Source organism: Manihot esculenta, chromosome 13 (genome assembly GCF_001659605.2).
Source record: "Manihot esculenta cultivar AM560-2 chromosome 13, M.esculenta_v8, whole genome shotgun sequence".
Taxonomy (NCBI): Eukaryota; Viridiplantae; Streptophyta; class Magnoliopsida; order Malpighiales; family Euphorbiaceae; genus Manihot; species Manihot esculenta.
The window spans coordinates 9,338,384-9,361,509 of record NC_035173.2 but is presented as its reverse complement, the minus strand read 5'-3'; the positions used below and the strand labels follow the sequence as shown (position 1 = coordinate 9,361,509).

At 34.6% G+C, this 23,126-nt stretch overlaps 1 protein-coding gene across 3 annotated transcripts; it reads right to left on the bottom strand.

The window, feature by feature from the left end:
- Window positions 1–2,001: 2,001 nt before the first annotated feature.
- LOC110629888 (protein TIC236, chloroplastic) lies at window positions 2,002–22,240 on the bottom strand. Of its 3 annotated transcripts, none has more exons than XM_021777084.2 (24): window positions 22,123–22,240; window positions 19,418–21,473; window positions 18,622–18,820; window positions 18,441–18,500; window positions 17,046–17,150; window positions 15,884–16,024; window positions 13,307–13,369; window positions 12,816–13,046; window positions 12,578–12,661; window positions 11,832–11,989; window positions 11,186–11,708; window positions 10,766–10,936; window positions 10,552–10,611; window positions 8,192–8,314; window positions 6,712–6,987; window positions 6,492–6,557; window positions 6,214–6,345; window positions 5,304–6,128; window positions 4,929–5,209; window positions 4,385–4,641; window positions 3,838–4,076; window positions 3,546–3,737; window positions 2,920–3,192; window positions 2,002–2,441 (listed from the first exon to the last, which is right to left on the bottom strand). In XM_021777084.2, exons 2-24 carry the CDS (start codon window positions 21,355–21,357, stop codon window positions 2,295–2,297), a joined length of 6,546 nt encoding a protein of 2,181 aa, XP_021632776.2. In that variant the 5' UTR covers window positions 21,358–21,473; window positions 22,123–22,240; the 3' UTR covers window positions 2,002–2,294. The 3 variants fall into 3 exon arrangements, with proteins under 3 accessions (XP_021632776.2, XP_021632774.2, XP_021632775.2); XM_021777082.2 differs by having other exon boundaries at window positions 21,682–22,224; XM_021777083.2 differs by having other exon boundaries at window positions 21,937–22,224.
- Window positions 22,241–23,126: the final 886 nt, after the last annotated feature.

Sequence of the window (23,126 nt, the reverse complement as noted above, 5' to 3'; positions counted from 1 at the left end):
TTCTTTAATTGCCTAAAAGGAGATGGATTGATTGTAGGAAGAGATGTGACCAGTTTCCCATCTCTAAAATAGTAGCAATGATTCGGTCTATATAGATTTAAGACCTATAAATATAGGTTTTTTATAAATAAATTAATATGGATAAGAAGACCTACATTCATAATTTTTGAATTTACCATAAATCAGATTCATCTAAAAATTTCTAATATTCTCATAGACTTACCAATACTTTTTTACCTCTTCTCCTTACAAATAATGCATAAGGAAAGTAAAAATAAATAATTAAATAAATTATTAATTGATCTTAAATTTTAAAAAATATATTAAAATGTATTTAACATTTTAAAAAATTATTTATTAACTTTTTTAACATATATAATAATATATTTTAATAAAAAATTATTTTATATTAATAAAATTGTAGTTACCATTTTTTTTCATTCTCAAAAGTAAATCTAAGAATATTTTTTTCATTGTGAAAAAGTAAAAAATAAAAAATAAGATCTTCAGCCGTCATTATTTATGAAGCAAGCTGAATTCAACACCTCCTAAAGAAATAAAATTAGCTTAATTTTATATGTTACTAGTATTATTAAAAGCACTCTATAATAAAATGAAAATGATTATTCGATGAGTTATATTGAACGAAAACTATATTTAATAAATATTAATAATAAAATTATTGTGAACATATTTCGGTTAATGGAAGATAAAAGATAATCATCGTAACTTAGTTTATAATATATTATTAATTTCTCACAAGAAAATATTTTCTCAATATATATTTATTTTTACATCATAAATTATATATTTCAAATTTCAAATTAGATCCTTGAGAGTTAAATTTCTATAATTATATATTTGACATCATTATTACAGTTTAACCCAACAAAATAACCCCATAAACAAAACCTACAATGTGATGGCATGATAAATGAAATCTGGAGAGTACAACACAAAAGCAAACAAAACCACAAGCAGATTGAATCAGTTGACCAGGATACACCAAAGTTGAGTGTAAATTAATTCAAGAACTCTAAGTTCTCAAAGGAGTATATTAACCTTATTTGATAGGTATTTTATTTTATTTTTTAAATATTTAAAAAATTATTTTCTTTGCTTTAAAGTAAATAATTTATTTATCTCTATAGAAATAAGTTACTTCCTAAGAAGATTATTTTTTAAAAAATAAGAAATTTGAACTAAATAAGATCTAAGTTAATCAACCAAGTCAATTGGAATAAAAAAGCACATCCAATCTATCCAAAACAAGTTACTAATGAATCGATTGACCAAATTCTTAATAGAAAATGCAGTATGGATGTATCAACCAAGATCCCAAATCACAGTTGCATAAGGAGCATAAAATAAGAAAAAGTTATTTTTAGTTATTAATCAATCAAATATATAATAATTTTATTTATAAAAATAATAAATAAAATTTATTTTAGTAAAATTATGATTATAAAATTATTAATAAAACAACTCTTATAAATAATATTTTTTGATAAAATAATAATTTAATAAAATTTAATTATTTCGACTATCAAATTAAAGATAACAAATAAAGTTACCCAACCATAGACGCAAAATACTTCAGCTTGTCCTAGGATTGTATTTATTCAAAGCATGCTCGTTCTTAATTAGATGAAGTTGATTTGAATGATTGATTGATTGATGAGTTTTGTAATTCTCTCGTCATTATTGATTGATTGATGGGTTTTGTAATAATAAAGCTTTCAATTCAAATTTCTACTCCCCCTCCAAACTTTAACAAAGATAAATAAGCAAACTCCACTCTATTTAGTCTATGTTTAAATGGTTCAAAAATAAATTTTCAACAGAAAAATAAAATTTAATACTTTTATAAATTTGTATAATTTAAGGGCAAAAAGCCCTTTAATTACAGTTTCATCATTATATTTCTCGTCAACTACCTACAAAAATTGATCAAGAAGCTCTTAACAAATTTTTACATTTACCAACAATGCCACCATAAAGTAAAAACAAACGCTCTTATCCATTTATATTTGTCAAAATTTCCCACTATTCACAAATTTGATTTCATTAATTTTGTTTTTTCATAGTGTTGAACAAATGGACAATTCATTCATTTATGAGCAAAGAATAATCAAATACATCTATACATCTAATCATACATTAATCTATTTTCTTTTTTTCGACTAGATTTTTCTAAAACTGATATGGACAGGCAAATGCAGTAACATTCATTGAAAGATCACTCATCTGATCCAACGTAGACCAGCCGACCACTGGTGGCAGTGGCTAATTAATCAGTCCTGCGACGTGGCAGAATATTCAAAAAGGAGGCGTTTGGAGGGGGCAGATTGTAGGAGCACTCGCAAGCGGCTTGTGAGGTGGTAAATCAAAGTCCATTGCATTGCCATCTCCGAGTCCTTCATCTGCCTTACAATAGAGGCCTAGCAAGAGAGCAAGATGAATTATAAGATTACTAGATACTTAATGAAGAAGAATCTTTAAAACAGAATAAGATTTGAATTCATTCAGTAAATTAAAAAAGATAATTTACAGTATAGTCCCTGAAGTTTACCAAAATCCACAACCTAATCCTTGCTTTTTTAAGAGAAACAATTTAGCTCCTGACTTTTTTTTTTTTAACAAAATAGTCTATCTGTTAAATAAATTAATAAAGTCTATTAAATTTAGCGATAATCAACCGTAAATTAATAAAATCAACTCAAATTAAAGGATTATATTGTTACAAATTATTAAAACTAAAGGAATAAATTGTTATAAAAAGTGAAATTTGAAAGACTAAATTATTATAGTTTAATGGTGTTAAAAATGATTATTTTGTTAATTGAATAAAATCTCACAGACTAACTTTTATAGATTATCCTAAAAAAAATGGAATAAAACTAGTAGAACTGAGATAACCTGAAGATGTTTCCCAAGCTGCACTTCAACTTCCGTACCAAATGAAATGTTATTGGCCAAAGATTTTAGAGGATCAACTGAAGGATCGACCGAAAGTAAACTAGGAATCTGTGGGGCGTACACCAGCCTCCATCTAGCTTGACCAAATTCCCCCTTCCCTTCTATTCTTGGCATCAATGTTTCAAGTGTTGCAGTTGCAAGCTTTTTAAATGCAAGCTGGCCGTCACCCTCCAGTATGGATTCCGCTAATTGACTCTCAAAGACTCTAGCAGCCTATCAAATGATAAATTGTCATAGGCTTAAAAAAGATACAAATGTATATATTGATAATTTTAAAAAAAATGCACAATATCCTTCATCCCCCCCCCCCCCTTCCCTTCTTCCTTTCTGAACCTGATATATGATAATGCATTAAAAGAACACTATCCGAATTCTCATACATATATTTTTCTAAGTTGAAAGAGTTTGAGATGTATTCATGCACTCAGATTCAAAATCCAACATCTCATTAGAAAGACTCATTCCGATCAATGTACAAGCACATATGTAACAGTAGGCATGATGAATATAGGAAAGGTAATTGGGGTGAAAAAAGTCTGTCGAACTTGTCTAAATTCCCTTGTTACCTCACTAGGTGTGAGAGCATCCTGTTCCACAGAACGAGTGGAGGTCACCACCAGTTTGTCTTGCCAATTGCTGGCTCGACTTTGAATCCTGAATTGCCACTCAGATCCAACCAACGCTAAGTCTAGCATAGGATCTAGTCCATGCTCAGGCTCAAACTTTGCTATATTTAGATGCTCTCGCTTAAGCCTCACCTGCAATTCAGAACCTTAACGTCAGCATATTTAGTGAAACCATAAGCCAACCTAATGAAAAATGAAACAAGTGCTTTGGCCGCAAGAAAAATATACACACCTGAGTGGCAACAAGATTGACATCGCCATTCTCAAATGTGAGAACACCCTTAGGTTTTATCCACTTTGGATGTGCCAAGCCATTTAGCTCAAGCTCTCCGCTAACAGCAAAATTGAGAATTAACGGATAAACAATCCTCAATTCTGGTCCTAACACAAGCTTCAAATCACTAAGGCGAATATCTACATTTGGTTTAATGCTAAATTGCTCCAATTCCTTTTCAGCTTCAGTTGATTTAACTGCAAGTACACAAAAGAAACATCATAAAATAAGTAAGTCTTCACAGAACTACTGCCGGAAACTTAAAATCCACAGCATAAAAGTTAAGGCATTTTTATTAGCAAAGAAAAAGAAATCCAGCAATCCTTCAAGTCTGACCCCATTATTCTACGTAAAGAGATATTTCAAGAGTTAGAAAATCTTCCCAAAGAAAAGAAAGTTTTTGTAAATTACAGGTCCCAGAAAAGATAAATTTTGATCTCTAATATCTGCACATGGTCACCGGAGAAGAATTTCACACCACAAAAATTGATGAATGATATGTTACCAGTAGTTTGAGGGAACTTGGTCCTTGAAGCATCAGGTTCTGAACTGAAAAACCGTGAAACATATCTAGAAGCAACTGCTCGATTGAGCCCCCTGCCAGGAAGCCTGGACTGACTTGATGCCAATCTATTAAAAGCAGCACCTCCACTACCCTTATCATGTGGTAGATAAGCTTCTCCATGGCTCAACTTAATATTTCCTGATAAGTTTGGTTGAAGTATAGAACCAGTTACTTGTAACTGAGTGTCAACCTGGCCACTGAGTTTAGCAAGGCATTAGTTTTCTCCAGGCAACACAAGAAGATAAAGAAGTTAAAACAACTAAAGTAAGAGTCAACCAAAAAAAGAACCTACAATGTAAACAAGTAGAAATGGAAGAATTAAACAGACACAACATGCTCTTTTCCTGAGTGCATAGAACCAACACCCATTCAGGAAAGATAATTACAGAAGACCAATTGCATATTCATAAATTCAAATGATGGACGATGCTGTCTGCAAACCAAGTCATATTTTATGAAGATCTTCATGTTGGAGAATAGATACCTCAAAATATTCTTTGCTCGTACTTCCAGGACTTCACATTTTAAGTCAATTTTATCACCAAGAGATGCTTCACTTGTTCTGAGGGGTAGATTGCCTTTTATAAATAGCTTTCCTCTTCTGCTGACCCGGCTTTCCAGTGAAGTGATGCATAGCCTATTTGATTTTACATGTACTGTCCCACCAAAATTTGTAAACGGTTTTCGGAGTACTGGTGAATTTATAGATGCTCTGTGGAATGAAGCAAATCCATCAAGAACAGGTTGCTCAACTGTACCTCTTACCTGTTTGATTAGAAACACATCAAAAGCATCACAAAATTGAAATATTAATAGCAAATAACATATGGAAGCCCATAAAGAACATTCCTTAACCCACCTGAAGCATAACATCAGCATTGCCATGAAGCCAGTTGACATAAGGAGATAAAGCTGTTAACATCATCATTCCCCCATCCTTGATATCAGCATCAATCCTAACTTCTCCTGCATCTAAGAAATTCCAATTCAGGACTTTTAAGCTTTCTGCTAATTGACTATTCCAACTTTCTTCATTTCTATCTCTTAAAAATTTTTTTTCACTGGTTTCATCAGAAGGGTCGCTATTTCTTTCCTTCACCCAACCAGGGACCCAAGTTGCTCCAGTTTTATCGGTTTCTGTGTCTTCTTCCTCAAACGAGTTATTTTGAACAAAATTAATGGGAACACTTCCTTGAATATGTACGTGGCCATTTTGGATAATTGGTTCAAATTTGGCATTGAATAGAAAACGACTGGTCGACGTTAGAGAAGCAACAATTTCAGCTCGTCCAAGATCAATGCCCCCAATGGCACCATCCAAGAGTCTTACCTGCACATCACATTCTGGTTTTGCAAGATTTCCTCTGAGATCTCCTTCCATATGCAATATACCTCGAATTGGAGCTAAAAGTTGCCGCAAAGAATGAACTGTGTCAGAAGCTGATGATTCAATAACCTGCACCACAGTTGGGACTAGACTGACAGGAAAATTCAGAACTGCAAAATGAAGATTGGTTTTAGGCCCTAACAAAGTGCCATCAGCATGGATTGTGGCATTATCCTTTTGGATAAAGATCCTCTCAAGGCGCAAACCATCATTATTGCTATATGCACCAACTGCTAGAACACGCTGAGTTTCGTAGGTTCCCCATTCCCAATCCTCCCCATGAAAGTCAAAGTCCACCTGAAAATACACACATGTACAGTTGTGAAAAGCAAAAATATATGATTTAAGATTACGGCTTCATGCAATAACTGAAAATATATACCATTGTGTCACCATTGCCTCCACCACTAGCATCAAGAGAACCATGCCAGCGGCCTTTAAGCTCAGCCAAACCTGGAAGACTTATGTCTTCCAGAATGACTTCATTTGATGCAGTACAATGTTCCCGTATGACCTGAGCTTTCATAGAGATGTTATGAAATCAAAACGCAAATAGATATAGGGTCCAACTGTGAGTATCAATGCAATCAATGTCGTAAACGTGAAGCATGTTAATAAGAAATGAAGGTAATAAGATGCTGAAACATATCAACAGCATACCTCAAGCAAGTCCTGAAGACTTTCAGAATATAATGCTACTGACTGCAAACTTTGAATGAAAAGGTCCTGCATGGAAGATATGCACTAATTACTGATCTCAAATTCAAAAGATACATAGCATTGCAGAATGTATATTAAATAAGCAGCCAGATGCTTCTAATCTACCTTCCGATGATTATAATGTTATGTGATAATCCAACATGTTTAAGCAGAATACAACCTTTGATCTAGATCTAACAGCAGGATCTGTACTTCGAGAAAGAAGCCTTGCAAGTGGAAGCATCTCAGCAACCTCTGCTCGAGGAACTTCAAGTCTCATTCTCCATCTTCCCATAGAAGATATGACGGTACCCAGTTGTCCAGTCATTGCCCTTTTAAACAAGTCACCTCTTTCCTTTCCAGCAAGGTTTCTGTCTCGGGTGCCAGGTAACACATATTCACCTTGAAGCTCATAACGGCTACTGGTTTGTTCCAAAACGGTTTTCTCAACAGTGATCTAAACAGTGGCACATCACCAGACAAGAACATCAACCACATCATTGGGTGCAACATTTATAAAGGAAAAAGAATAACTATCTACCAAGTATGAGGATGAATCTCGGGGCAATAGGAACATTGCTCCGTTTTAATGTAAGGGTAAGGGATTAAAACTGCAGGAATAGCCTCTTGATAATACAAGCTGGCTAAGCGCGAGACCTCATGCATTAGGACATCTATGTACTATATAAATCAAAGCTCATACTCCCAAACATGTGGTGAATATTCATCTTTTAGCTATATGCAGCTTACTTCCCCCAATTGTGGAAACATAGAACATATCCAGATATCACTGGCTAATTTGAAAAATTTTGGAAAAACAAAAGGAAGTTTTGAAGCAGTCAAATGAGAGGAAATAAATTGAAATAGCAATGTTTCAGGAATAATCAGAAGAATAACTGGTTACTAATAGTGGGAAAAAACCAAAAAAAGGTCATATTCATGGCAGAATTTCTGGCCAAAACAACCAACAGATGACAAATAATTGAGAAGATCTCAGCTATTTGGAGACAAAAACTAAATAAATAAAGGCTGAATATATAATTTTGGCCCCTAACCTTTACACTAAAGTCAACTAGCATCTTGACCTTTATGTTGTTAACTTTTGACCCCTCACCTTTATAAAAGTGTAACTATTGAAGCCCTACACAAGAATGTGAGTTGCACGCACTCAAAATTTTCAAGGTTTAAATAATCATTTATAAAGTTTAAAGGTTTAATAATTATATTTTATAAAGTTCCGGGGCTAAGTAGTTACACTTTATAAAGTCAAGTCTCAAAAATTATTGACAAAAAGCTCAGGGTGCCAACTGATCTTTTGTGTGAAGGCTAAGAGCCAAATTATGTATTTGGCCATAAATAACAAATAAGAAGACGGATATTTTGGAGGTTCCAGATAAGTTATGAAAAGATGATTTTTGGCGATCACTAACTCAACCAAAATGTTAGCATGAAACTAGGGAGTAAGGACACCAATGAGAAGCATGCAACTCCAAGACTGACATCCAACGAAACAAGTTGATATTATAACATATTAAGATCAAAAGAATGTATGTTGAAGTAAGATGATTATTTTATTATAAAAACCCGGACTCATTCAAGTAGACCCCTCAGTAATTGAAGCAAACTAATCAGATCCATTATAAGAAAATTCGGATACTCACAACGTCACCACTCCATCTAGCAGCCACATCCAAGGATTCACCAAGCACACCGCTAAATTTTGGACGAAGCACAGATAATACACCATGACCCCTTCTCTTCTGCAGATTAAGCTGAATTTCTGCCTGAAAGTAAACAAGATAGATGGCCTGAGTAACAGTTATCAAGTATAAAATTAATACAACTAATTGCATATTCCCCTGAATTAGCAGGATTGGGCGTTAGTTTGATGTGATTTGAGAAACTTCATAAACTATACAATAAAGTCTGCATTTTATGCCCATTGGCTTACAAGAATACATGCATGTATACTTCTATCGGACTGCAGAAATATAATGAAATGAAAATTTCCCAATCCTTCTAAGAATCATCCAGGTCCTTGGACTTGACACAATATTCCAACTCAAAACCTCAAGCAATGGATTTATGGGTCCTTTCTGCTGATAACTTGGCTTCATCTTTCTAAAGTGTGAATGTGGGATTCTCCATTCAATATGTGCATGTAAATACACTCTTGCATATCCAATATATCAAACGATGTACATATGTGTGCGTGTGTATGTGTATGCATATAAGTATGTATGGTTGACATGGTTGTTTTCCTCCCAGCAGTTATACTTAAGGATGAGGTCTTCTCCAAACAACCAAGTTTTTGCCATCTATTGCCCAAAGAAGGTGCCTTCAAAGTTATGAATTTTCACCCAGTCTTATGTTGCAGTCACCATGAGCCTGCCACTGGGAAGGGGAAAAAAACTGGGTACCTTATCACCATGAAAAAGTCAGGTGACTGATTGATTGAGATTTACATGGTTGATCTTTTCCTAACGCAATACTGATTAATATTTAAAATGCATTTCCAATATCATCTACATCACAAGACTATACATGGAAAATTATTGTTGGAACTTGAGTGTTTTTCCCGTTTCTATTGGATTAGCTCAGAAAGATTTATTTGAATATTAAGACTGGCTGATGGATCACATCATTCATTTTCTTTGGTAAAATAAAGGAATTTCCACATATCAGGATGGAGTTTAACAATTAATTGAAGCACAATAGTAATATCAGAGAAACATTACAGATGGAATTTGAAAGCCTAAAACAATTATTATAACATTCATCTCTTGACAACAAATATATTACAATTAACAAAGCCAGCATACAACATAAACATAATTTCAAGAAGCAGCTGAAATGCACAGACGATATAGAGTGCTGAAATTTAGAATGATAGAAAAGATAGGAGAAAATCATAACAAAAAGGATTTATGTGGTTCCACTACAGAGAGCCTATGTTCATGGACACAAAACCTCAAAAAGTTACATTTCATTTACTTGTGTATTAGCATAATACATCATAGTCCACATTTATAATGGAAGATAGCAGATATATATGGAATCCCATAAGACACTCCTTAACACAAGCATTAATAAAGCCAATGATGTTTCTAATCAATAAAAGATTTTCTAAGTCATATCCCATGAATTAAGGGAAACCTCATTGATTTCAACATTTCCTCATGAAGAGATTTTTATGAAGTTACGAATAATCATCAAGCTTCCTTTCTTACCTTTTTTTTAAGCTGGATACAAGTTAGATTGTAAAAGAAGACGAATTTGAAAGAAATTTGCTTTGGAATATAAACCATAGGTTAAAATGAAGAAAAATGAGAATGAAGGAGAAAATTAACCTTGGTACTCAAACCCTAGGCTAAAATGAAGGAGGAAGAGAGTATGGGACAAAAATAGCTCTGAGACCAAAACCCTGGGCTAAAATGAAGAAGAAGAAGAATATGGAAGAAAAATTGCTTTGAAACTCAAACCCTAGGCTCTAGTACTATGTTGAAATTTAGAATGCATAAAAGATATGAGAAGGATTTATGAGGTTCAGTACCAAAACCCTATGTCAATGGACTCAAAACCTCAACAAGTTACATTTCATTCTCTAGTGAATTAACATAATATAAAAGATTCCATGTTTATAATGGAAGACACAAGATGCATATGGAATTCCATATATCACTCATTACGAGTATTACCCTAAATCAATGTTTTGCTCATCAATCAAATGATTTTCCATAGTCATATCGCATGAATTAAGGGGAAAATTTCATCAATTGCAACTGAGAAGGCTAAATCCTAATGATAAGTTTATTTCCCATCCATGACATTAGCTCCCTCTCTCTCATGCAGCCTTTTTCTTCTTCTCTATGTGAGAAAAGGAATGAAAACAAACTATTTACACCGCAAATTTATTACTTGTAGGAACAATCAACCATCTAAAGTAAAATTCCAAAGAATATTGAATAGCATTAACCAACAAAACACGGAAAGACAAATTCAACAATAGCCTTAGGCTCACCCTTTGAATTGTGCCCCGAAGTGAAGCCAACTCCAACTCATCCAGGGGCAGATGGCGTACCTACAACCAGTTCATACACAGAAAGGAAAGTCAATTACCTACATTCAAAATAATTCCTGCACTTTGACACAAGGCATATATAGATGATAAACCTCAAAGTGCATAATCAAACTTTGGCTACTTAAAATAAATAACACACAGGATTCAGAGATACCTCCAAGGTAGCAGAATGTAATGGTCTGAAAGACGCATTAACTCGTAGTTGCCCCTTCTGAAGGGAAAAAGATGACAATTTTTCATTTTGTGAGTTTTCTTCACAACTAGGTTGTAAGGGTACCACAAGCTCAACTGCAAGACTTTCATCTGGCCTACCCATGGCATCCAACTGCACTATCAGCAAGAGCTTAGATTTTAGAATAAACTGCTAACCAAAGCAGGTAATAAGAATTTAATAAGAGTACATCTATAGTTATGCCTGCATATTTTGTTGAATCTAATGATTGCAATTTGCAGCTCCTATTGCCATAATGCAATAGTGGTCTACAATAACCTCATTAATAGTAATTTGTGTTTCATGGTTTCCAAGTTCCTTTCAGTATATATATAGAGTCATGAAAAAGATTTAAGCCATTGCCTTGATATGGTCACGTGAAATGCTTAACTGCCCAACCAATTGAGGCGCCAGCATCAACTGATTTAGTCTAAGACCCGATACTGAAACCTCACCAACAAGACTTTCTTTGTTCCCCTCTATTTGCTCATGGGACACTTTTTTGTCACAAGGAAGATCCTTCTCATTAGCAATACTTGATGGCTTGAGAACCTTTCCCTGAAATTTGACTTTTCCAGTTGCTTTCAAGTGTGTAGGTCGTGGAGAATCAAATGGATAAGAAGAGACCAAGCTGAAAAACTCAAAACCACGCATGCGTAGGTCCAACTCAATTCCATCAACAGTAAATGGAATGCCATAGTTTGCATCAAACTCTTTTCTATCTAGCCAGTATTCATCAGGGTAAGTTGTCTGAACTTTTGTGTATAACTCGAAAGCAACAGATGAAGAGTTAATGGTAATATAATCATGTGAGATCACGATATCTCCTCGAGCATCAGTAAATGATCCTTCAGCTTTTGGTGCAACCCACTTGATGTCAAACCTCCTATATCCAAAAAGAATATTAATCAATGAAAGTGTGTTGAACATGCAAATGCAAATCAGGGGGAAAAGGAAATGGAAAAAAATGTGAAAATGACAGCTCAGAAAAAAAGGCCCTGAGGCTCACGGTTTCAAAAGGGATCCAGAAAGTTTTGTTTCTCCCGTTAGGTCCCCTAACTTTAGTGGCATCAGCTGAAGATAACCCGGAATATATCGATGCATGATCCTATCAAAGGAAAAATTGCCAGAGAAATTTACATCCATTGCTGAATCATCCACCTCGCCCTGTTATAACAAGGAATTCTGAATCAGAATAGAGAAATAAAATAATCTTAGAAAGAAAAAAATCCAGTCCCACCATAAAAATATTAAGACCATAACTTATTCCATTTCTATATTATCAGCTGGTCAATCAACATGATTGAAGCAAAGGAAATCAGCACAGATGTCTGCCCACCTGGTATAAACTTATTACAAGTTAACAGTGAATCCCTTACAAAATAAAAGGCTGATTGCAAAACACAAGAACCAAAAAAGCCATAAAACTCAGCATGAAAGAAACATGGAAGACCAACTATAGCTCACTGACTGCAATTAAATGAAAAATCCAAAACCAAACTATAAAATGCTAAAACATATCATTTGGAGAAAGGGCCTACATATTATGATCCAACTATAATCATACATTCTTCCATAGCAAACAGAAATATTAAGGACAAGACAAAATAGTAAATCCTAGAAAGCTAATAGTCTAATACCCAGCTCACAAACCAAGAAGACCAAATCCAATTTCCTCAAAAGAAAAAAAGAAACTCACATGTGCATATGCATGTGCAACTATATATTTGCAATTCCATAGTGCAAGTAGTTTACCTCAGGGCAAATCCATGCATTCCCTGCCCCCCGAATTTCACCACCATCCACAAGGCTAGCTCTGATTCCATACAAGTCAGCAACCTGTGATGTGAAGTGAACTTTACAAAGTTTAAGAACAGTATTAAATAAAAATTTGAAGGAAAAAAAAGTTCACATGCACAACAGTTATAACATTGGACTAAAGGTTGATAATCTGATTACACACTTGCATCATCAACTATCGGAAATAACTTACACAATTATCAGTGTTAAATGTGAAATTAGCTGACAGATACGAAAATGGGACACGGTCAACTGCTGCCACAGCACCAGCATCCTTGCTTCTCAACATTGCCTCATATGCAGTGGACACAGGGACATCTGAAACCGAATGAGATATCTTCCTGGAAACCATTCCACTTCCCACAAATATAGGAGCATCCAGAGGGCCTTGACAGTTAAATACAGCAGTTACAGAACCTGCTAACTGCAGCCAGTATAGAAACAAGATGAAAGCAAAAATAAGAGGAGCGAGATTGAGATCTTTTTTATTTAATTCCATAAAATACAAGTAACCAATTAATTTATTAATTAAAGAGATAAAACAAGGACTGCCTTCCCTATAATTTTCTGGGATGAAGAAATTCATAATAGAAGGCTTGTGCAAATGGCAAACAAAATTATGGAACATTAAATTACACATTTCAACAGGGGAAAAAAAATGTTAACAAACCCTGATAAACTTACTGGGAATAATAAAGGCCTCATCTTAAATGTTTTCATCAGGGAATTTACTTCTACACTTGGAACCTAAATAAATTAAGAGTACACAAACCATTAGTTGGAGTACAGAAATCAGACAAGATGGTACAAAAATAACAACTAACAAAACAACTGCAATTGGCTAGTTTAAGATCAACATGAATATTAATGGCTATAAGAAGTCAGAAGTATAAAGCAGAAAGTGGAACTTAAATTTACCACCATGAATTTAAAAATAAATAAGAATGGAGGATATTCACCTTCCCCAGTACAAACTTTCCTGGCAACCAATAAATTCATCCAAGAAAGCAGTGCAAATAGTATTCTAAATAACAGCAATCAGTAACAGTATCAACTGGCACTATGTTGAGCTTTGCAAAAAAAAAATTAACTTAAATTCAAAGCTTAAAAAAATATATATATAACTGAATTCTGCTACTCTCAAAATAATGTTTAACTTAAATGCGAAGTTCAACTATTACGCTTTTTCAATGCATAATCAACATAATAAATTCTTAGATACATAAAATCTTACATTTACAAAATAATATTATTCAGTAATACACTAGCAATATTAAAGTTGGTTATCAAGCATAAATTACAAATTAAAAAAAAATTAAGAAGCTCATTAATAAATTATTTGCTAAAAAATCATGCTTTTATATAAATGGCTAGAACCCCTTATTTTTTAAAAATAAGCTGACAGGGACAAACCAAATGCAAGTTCAAAAGCAAGTCCATTAGAAGCCAAGGCTCTAAATGAAGAAAAAACCATTGAACAAATCTATATTGGTCCATCTTGGCGCCTTCATCTGATAAAAGGTTCATGTTTTGTGAACAAAAACAGGAAATATCATATCAGTACCCTAAAAATCAGTATGTAACAGCACATACGTAATGGGAAAAAAATAATATTCTGAGTGCAATCCATGTATATTATGTCTATACAAAATTAAGAACTACCACAGGGAGAATATATATGGAGCATGGAATCAAATAACAACCATTATATATGTAATGGGATTTTGGAGGGCCATTACCCATTTCACCATTATTTACAGGGCCCCTGTAATTTGCAGGTACAATGGCCGTTACACAATTACAAAACAATAACGCTACAAAATTACAAACCAATAATGGACACTACCGATAGTTACTCAACCGTAATGTCCATTACCAATAATTCGACTCCTCATAATTTTATTATCTACATAATATTTTAGCTATAAATTAATTAATGATAATGATATTTAAGAATGTTAGATTTATAGTCTTTATTTGATGTATTTATGCTTATTATATGGTTGTGTATGCTAATCTTATTCATATCTACTAACATATATTCATTTCAAGAACTTTGCAAAGTTAAAAAAAAAAAAAGTGAACTGAACAATAAAAAAATCTCAATTCATCCAAAAGTTATAGTACATATCTCGCATGGTATCCACAAGATGGTCAAGGGAATAACATCTCAAAAGATTCTCAACCTTTCTCTATAACAAGGACTCCTACATTCATTCAGCTACATCTCAAAATCCTTTGCCAAAGCATAACAAATGTACTGCAAACTAAACACAACAAAGAATTCTCACCTGCTCTCCATGGAGGAGCAAGTGATTCACTAATTCTCCTTCAGACATGTCAGGGAAAGGGGAAAGTATAAAAAAAGCATTATATAGTTTAATCGATTTTTCACTTCAGGGTTTATGGTTCAATTTGTGTTGAAATTAATATCTCGTGAAATGAGATTGTGTCAAAATATTTTAGAACTTTTGCTAACCGCATGATACCACGATATACTAGTTTGACACAAATGGAACCATAGACCATGAAGTGAAAAATTGATGAAATCTCATGATACTTTTCTATACTTTTCCCTAAAGGAAAACATCCATATCCAAGCATCTCTACCTTTCAATCAAATGTAGAAGATATTCACCATATTCTCCTAGGCATGGCCACTAATAAATAAGGAAAATACACACACATGTTTCCCTCTTGTTTCTCCCTCTTTTCTCGCCCTCTTTCCTTGCTGGCTTCTTAGTTAGCTCCTGTATTTAAAATCTGAATCTAACTTCAACAATTATCAATTACTAACAAAATCAAAGGGTTACAGCCTTAGAGGAAAGACCAGAAACATTTTAAAAGAAATTGAAGGTATTTGGGAACTTGCCACACAGAACTCAACACACGATGAATACTTCGATGATCTTAATCTAAATACAATGATCAATAGTAGAGCTATTGGAACTTGAAAGGTCCATCAAGAGGATCAAGTAATGGCGTATGATAGAACTTACTAACCCCACATCCAACTAAGGTACAACTATTCCATTGGTGAAACATCCCTTCGATCAGTTTGCAATTTTAACTTAAAAATAAGGGCCTATTAGGAGAGTGTGTGTAGCACTAGCAGTCTACAACACAGAAATTTTGCACAAGCATGCAGAACTTTCAATTCCAAGAAAGGATTCAAGTATTGCACATATGGTACAATGAATTGATGCTGAAATCAATAGCCGAAGCATCCAGAAATAAAGGCAAACATATGGAAGATCATACTTGACACATTAGATGAAATTCTCCTTCCTCTGGATGAATGCCAAAATCTCCAGAAGCTTCTAAAGGAATATTGCCAAACCAGCCACTAGTATTGTGTAAGAATATCCTCTGACCACGAAAACATAAACTCGCTGAGATGTCCTGGAAAATGAATACATGCACGTTTCAGTGCAAGATTACCTGATTAAAGTAGTCTCCAATTCCAAAAGAATAAAATGAAGGGTAACTGCAAAAATTTTTGCACCTTTGGTATATACCTAAAGCATTACAGATACAGTAGAATAACTGGGGACTCCTGGACCAGTTATGTTTATTTCAACACACTATAAATGGTTGCATAAATTTAGGTCAATGGTACGATAAAATGGAACAGACACATGCAATAGCTTGAATTTTAAAAATAAAAGAACTCAGAAGAGCCTTGATCCAACCTACCAAAATCAAGTAGAGAAGCATTAAAATAAATTCAACAGAGAACTATTACCCGTTAAATCCTGAAGTATAATGATGCCCGTCTATGTCCTTTCAAATGCCAAACAGTTAAAAGTGGCTTTTGTAAATCTACAAGTTATGTCCAGTGTGTTGCTTCTAAAAATGTTCCTAATCAAGACAAATAAATACTAAGCCTAGCAAAGGCATTTCCTTGAGAGCAATTTCTGCCTCATTGAATAGAGATACCCCCAAGAAAATAATAGTTTTCAGAATTCAGATTCCCATCTCTTCAGTTCCATGCCTCCACTGCCTTTAATACAAACCAAATATAAATCCTGACAATAAAATACCAGACTGAAGAATTTCGTTTTCCTTTTTGCATACCAACTAAACACTCAAAAAATGACTCAATTGGTGGTCTCCTTTAGACTGGACCCGATTCATATGGAACAGGTAGAGATGCAAAATGCTCTAAAATATATGATGAGCTTCTAAACCACCGATTCAACACCTAAACAGTGCATCATCAGTATATAATTCACACATCACCCAGTCATCAAGTATCCCTCATTATGCATTGAAGCAAAAATATAAGATGATAGGAGCATATTATGAACCTTCTTCCTAAATGTTTTCAGCTCCGCAAATTAGTAACTAAAACACAACATAGTACACACACCTGAAGAGAAGAGAAGTGAACATTTTAAGAACCAATGAGACAAGAACATACAGAAAATGATGATGGAGCATCAAATATCTGAAAGGCTAGTCCTGTCACATCAAGCTGCCCATGAAGATTAGGAAACGTTTCCCCTCTGGACATGCAAATATGAACCTGCAATCAGGAAAGGTATATACAATTCAAAATGGCAACTTAAATTGTCTAGGATCATTTTAGTTGATGAAAAGTGTACTTCCTGGCCAATTTATTAGGAAACTAACATGAAAGATCCAAAAAGAATAAATATAAAGTTAACATTTGTTTTCTTATAATGGAAAAAAGACAAGTCTCAAGAACTCATAGCAACACCTTATAAAGGAAGACAATTAATATGCTCTGTACTCTAAAGCTCTTCATAAAATCTATCTGTCTCTAGTGTTATGATAATCAAATTTCACAAAATTTGCTGACAGAAATTAATTTGAACAAGAAGCATATGCATTATATCAACAAATTAATTGTTCCATCTATAGAAGTATGGAGATAAAAATCTACAGTTGGCTGTGAATACTGTGTTCACTCCCACATCGGCCGGATATTACATAAAACCACTTCATTTATGACTTGGACAGTCCCTCCCCACAGGGTGGCTTTTGGGTAGAATTAGATCAGATCAATTTTATCAACATAATAGCAGAGCCACCCCATTCTTGATGTTCAGTCACTCCCAAATATTCAGTCTTGCAAACTTCATACTCCAGGTATCTAGCCTCGGGAGTGAGAAGGAGATGTGTTGAGTCCCACATCAGCAAGGTAGTGGGAAAAAAATGATTCATATATAACATAGACAACCTTCTCCCATAAGGTGCCTTTAGGGTAGAGTTAGGCTTGGGCTTGGTAAGTTATATCAACAGGCTATCAAAGGCAACTTTTCAGTCTCAGTATTGGGCCACCCGCAACTGTTCAAATTTGCAAACTTCACAACTCCAGATGCCTAGTCCTAGGTGTAAAGTCCGACATCAGTTAGATATTGGCAAAAAAAAATTAATTTATGACTTGGAGAAACCTCCATCATAAGCTACCTTTTGGGTGGAGTCAGGTGCAGTCCAATTTATCAACAAATAAAAAGTGTAATAAAATGAAGGATGAATCTAACAATAGATATGGAAATAACTCCCTGTTGACTGAAGAAGTCAAAATATAATATTACCTCTCATAATTCTGTTCATTCTAGATTTCAACATCTGAACATAATTACCATAACACCCACAAATATCAACATTTTTTTAGTAATGACCAACCAATGATTAAAAAATTCCAAGAAAGCAAATTATTAATCACATAAGCAGTTTTCTAACACAAGAATAGAATTTCTTGTAACTTGAAATAGTAATATCGCAATTGATGTAGATGCTTAAACATTTCTATGAAAGAGAGGAAATTGAACGTGGGTTAGAGAAGCACCTCACCAGTGGCTCTCCCTTTGGACCAAGCAATTGGAATTTCTAAAATCCTTTCAAAAAGCTACAAAACAATAAAAAAAAGGCAAAAAGAACAATGGTTAACATACATAGGCAATACCCAGGTAGCACTTAGTAAAAGGTAGAATTTTAAATAAACATATCATATTAAATGTATACTCTACCGGAGCAAAGAGTTTGGCAATTTTTAAATTAGCATGCCATTTCTGCTCAAGAATATCAACAAAAACATCAGCAGATAGCCAGCCACCATCTTCAGATATTGCGTCAGATCTCCACATCTTACAGTTGCCACTCAACTGGACATACACACGGCCATAGTGATTTTGGAACTTCAAATGCCCATTGACATTCTCCATCTCTCTAAGGCAGTGCAGTAAAATCATAAAGCAATAGTTAATGTCTCAACTGTATAAACGACACTTTACTCCCATTGGAGATTGCGTCGTTATACAAAATAATTCATCTGATTTTTATTAGCTAAGGTCTCCCTACTATAATAGTAAATGCTAAAATTAATTACTTGCTTGCAGTAGAATTGATTGCTGGTTCACTTGTAAAGAAAAGTGCTTTCTCATAATTTCTGTTTATAATTTTTTGATAAATAAAACGGCAATTGGTAATTGATGCGGTTACCTGGAATTCATACATATATTTATATCTCAGTCAGACAATGACTGCAACATCCACTTGTAACTCTTACTGAATAAAATAACTAAAACATTTAAATATCAAAACATGGAGGTTTTCCCATCTGTTTCCAAAATTAACCACATTATTCCCCCTTATAAAGACTCTTGAACGGGCATGCTATAAAACTCTTTAACTTGTGAATTAACAAGCCATTCAATTCCATAAATTGTAAGAGGATAGAAAAATTGCAATTTTATAAACCTGCTCCAGACTCTAGTAGTAGATCAAGAATAAAATAATAGTATAAGAATTTGAATTGGTTCTCACCTAGGCTCCCTGTCACCATATGCAAGCAGCATTAGGGTTCCACCTTTGAAATGAACAGAATCCAGCGAAACTGGAAGCATCTTCTCAATTCCTTCACTAGGAACTACATCTACACCATCAACAAGCTCTGCAACAATATCTTCAACTTTTGGGCCCAATCCCGACTTCAGCTTCTGAATGGGACCGGCTAAAAAATAAGAAAACGATCTCCTGATATTTCTTGAAAAAGAAGATAAGCCAGAATTCAAGGTCAGGGATGAACTTGAAACTGGATAGACCATTGCAGGTTCAGAATGAGGCTTTCCAGAAGTATAATTATTAATCTCAGATGTATGTGCATCCATATCTCTATTTACAACATCAACTGATAAATACTCACCATTTACGCCATTTATTTTAGCATCCCTTACCACATTTGTGCTAGATGGAAAATTTTCACCAACTTTTGCAGCTTCAGTAAGTATATCTAGAGTTTTAAGAAACGGATCACGTATAAGACTGAAACCATATGTACGACTAAGTAAATGTTTGCTCCTTGTGAGAGGCTGGATTCCTAAATTTTCATCAGGTTCTCCATGCTGGTTGTCAGCAGGCAAACGTTCTTCCACACTACTTACATCAACAGATACGTCTGCATTATTATCACGTTGGATTTGCACCAAAAGGGTGTCAAGGCTCATAATATCATAACCATCAGATGATTGAGAAGGTTCATCAAACTCCTCATTGGCAAGGCCACGGAAATATGCAATTGCTCTTGATGCACTGCGTTCAAGGATTCGTCTTTTAGCATTTATACCAGCTGCTGAGTTATCACACCCATTACTCCTCCTCTTAAATTTGAGTTTTTTGGGTCCTGTAATCACACTAGACCAGAATTTAAGACCTGAACCAGGAAATTTTACACCAAAAGCTTTTTCCAAATCAGCATGCTTCATATTATAAGCAGGACCTGTGTCCATGCAGTGGTGATCCCTCCAGCGCATCTTTTCATCCATGCACGAGAAAGACTTGTAGTTTGTTAAATTTGTCAGCTGAATTGCATCCTCCTGCCAAACTTCATCTTCAGACAAGCTAGAATCCCTCTCAGGAATAATGTAACCCCTCTCTGCAGCTTCTTTTGCATCGTTATCCCTCTGTCTTTCCCAGCAAGCAGCCAATTCCTCCCTGGCAACTCTCCTTGTTTTGGTACGATAATCAATCCCTTCTTCAGTAGATAAGTGCCTTTGCAGAGAACCTTCAGATGCTGGTATACCTAACCAAGTGTAATCCTTCTTTTGCACAACCACAACACTAGGATGTGATAAAACCGCATCAATCACAATCTTCCCTCTCCTCAAACTTGCAAATGGGCAAAGACGGAGCTTCATAGTAGGTACCTCACCGCAAGAAAATTCTTCACCATGAGGCCCAATTGAGCATGACTCTAGAGTTATGCTTAAAGGAGAAACCCTCCGAACCTTACCAAAATCAATCTCACGCTGAATATAATCACTAAGCGCTGAACAAATGGAAGGCAAAAGCTTGGACTCAATATAACCCTTGGCTTTGTTCTGCCCATACCAAACCAACAAGCACACCCCAGATATCACAGCCACAAAAACTGAACCTCTGACTAGAAGTAATCCCTCTTTCCACAAAGGAGACAACGATCTCACAAGAGCTCTGCTTTGAGAAAAAGGCTCTTTCACACATTCCACCTTCAACTCACTTCTTGATCCAATGGCATTCCTTAGAAACACTACATACTTGCCACAAAAATTTGAAAACCTAATTGCTTGAGTAATCCATTCATTATGCTTTTTGGTGCACATACATTTGCGAAAAGTTCTTCTTGATAACGGACCTCTTCCCAGATACAAAGAATTGGCATGGATTTGCCCTTTCAAAGAACTGGAAAGCGGAACCCCAAGGAACAGGGATTGGAATTGTGAGCTCATTGTTGTCCCTCACACAGCTTCTTCCAGACAAAATTGAAAGTCATCTGATGGGGACCAAGAAACTGATCTTAGTCCCCTAATACTTCACAATATTACAATGTATACAATCATTTAACCTGAACAAACAAACAAATAAACGAATTACTTTCAAACAAAGCAAATAAACATTGAAACGACTAATATAGGACAAATAGAAGTAAAGAGACTGGCTCCTTCTAAATAAGAAAATAATTAGTATTTTGAATTTAATTCTCTGTGTGTGGGCGTATATGTGTCTGTGCAAGAAACCTAACAGTCCATATGTCTAAAATAAGTAATCCATACGCCAATTTTTCTAATGAAAAACCGTCGGGCTATGGGTTTCTCTCGGCGCCAGTTAAGCTGCTAGGCTAACACACGCCGTGTCCCATTATGCGGAGGAAGAACCGTAGACCGCCGGCTAACCAGCGACGGCAGGGAGAAAGTGGAGGTACGATGGGTACCGAAGGGACGACTAAGCCAAGAGAGAAACTGAATCTGGAAATCGATGCCGAAGAAAGGGGTTTGGAAACGCAGGATGAATTGAAAACAGAGGCTCACCGGTGGAAGAACGCACTTATTGGTAGTGTGATTGGGGCCTTTCCTAGGTTACAGGGAATGGAAAATTTTGCACACAAGAGATGGAGGAACTACGGGCTGATCTCTGTTCATATGGTTAAGGCAAATATTTTTCTCTTCAATTCATAAGAAGATGGTAGAGCTAAGGTCATAGAGGAAGGGCCATACATGTTTGATATAAGACCCCTGGTGCTTCTAACATGGCAGCCTAGGATGCAAATGGAACTGGATATGATTCGAAAGCCATCTGAATGGGTTCAATTCCCAGGATTACCAGTAGGGCTGTGCACGTATTGAAATTGAAAAAAAAAATTAATTATTTAGTTCTAATTTTAGTTTTTAATCAAAAAACTTATCAAAACAATACCCAATCCGTACCAAACTAAAACTGTATAGAATAAAATATTTTATATATATATTTTAATAATTTTTTAGATATTATAAATTTATTATATAGTTTTAATAATTATAATTTTATAAATTATATTATTAAATTTATATAATTTTATTTAAAGAATCTAAATTTTAATTTCATAAATTATTAAATATATAATAGAAAATTATAAATACTTTAAAATATAAATAAAATAGTTACTATTTAATGATTTAAGGGGTTATAAGGATGCAAATACTCTGGAGTTATAAGGCTAGATGCCATGTGCTAGAGCTGTGGAGAGATAAGGTGTATTATTGTAAATATGTTTAGTTTGAATAAGTCTTAGTGGTTAGGATCTCACGGGTAATGGGTTTGATTACCTGAAATAACTCAGTCATTTTCTTCACTTTCTCCACTTTCTCCGCTTTCTCCGCTTTCTCCTATTTAGTTGCTACAGCAGTTGTTATTATTTTTTTATTTAAAGCAGTGTATTATAGCTCATTGTATGATTGGAGCTACATTCAATATTATATTATTCACTTCTTCATAATTTCTTGCTTGGTATCAGAGCAGGTTCTGTCTGCTCCCATGGCTTCTCCTACTTTGAATGTAGCTAATTTCGTAACTCTAAAACTTAAACAGACAAATTACCCACTTTGGAGAGAACAGGTCCTGAGTTTAGCTGAGAGTCAGGAATTATCCGGTCACCTTGTGAGGGATTTTCCAGAAAATCAGAAGTTCGACCCTTCTCCAAATCCAGTTCCAGAAAATTATCAACCACAACAGTCAGATGCTT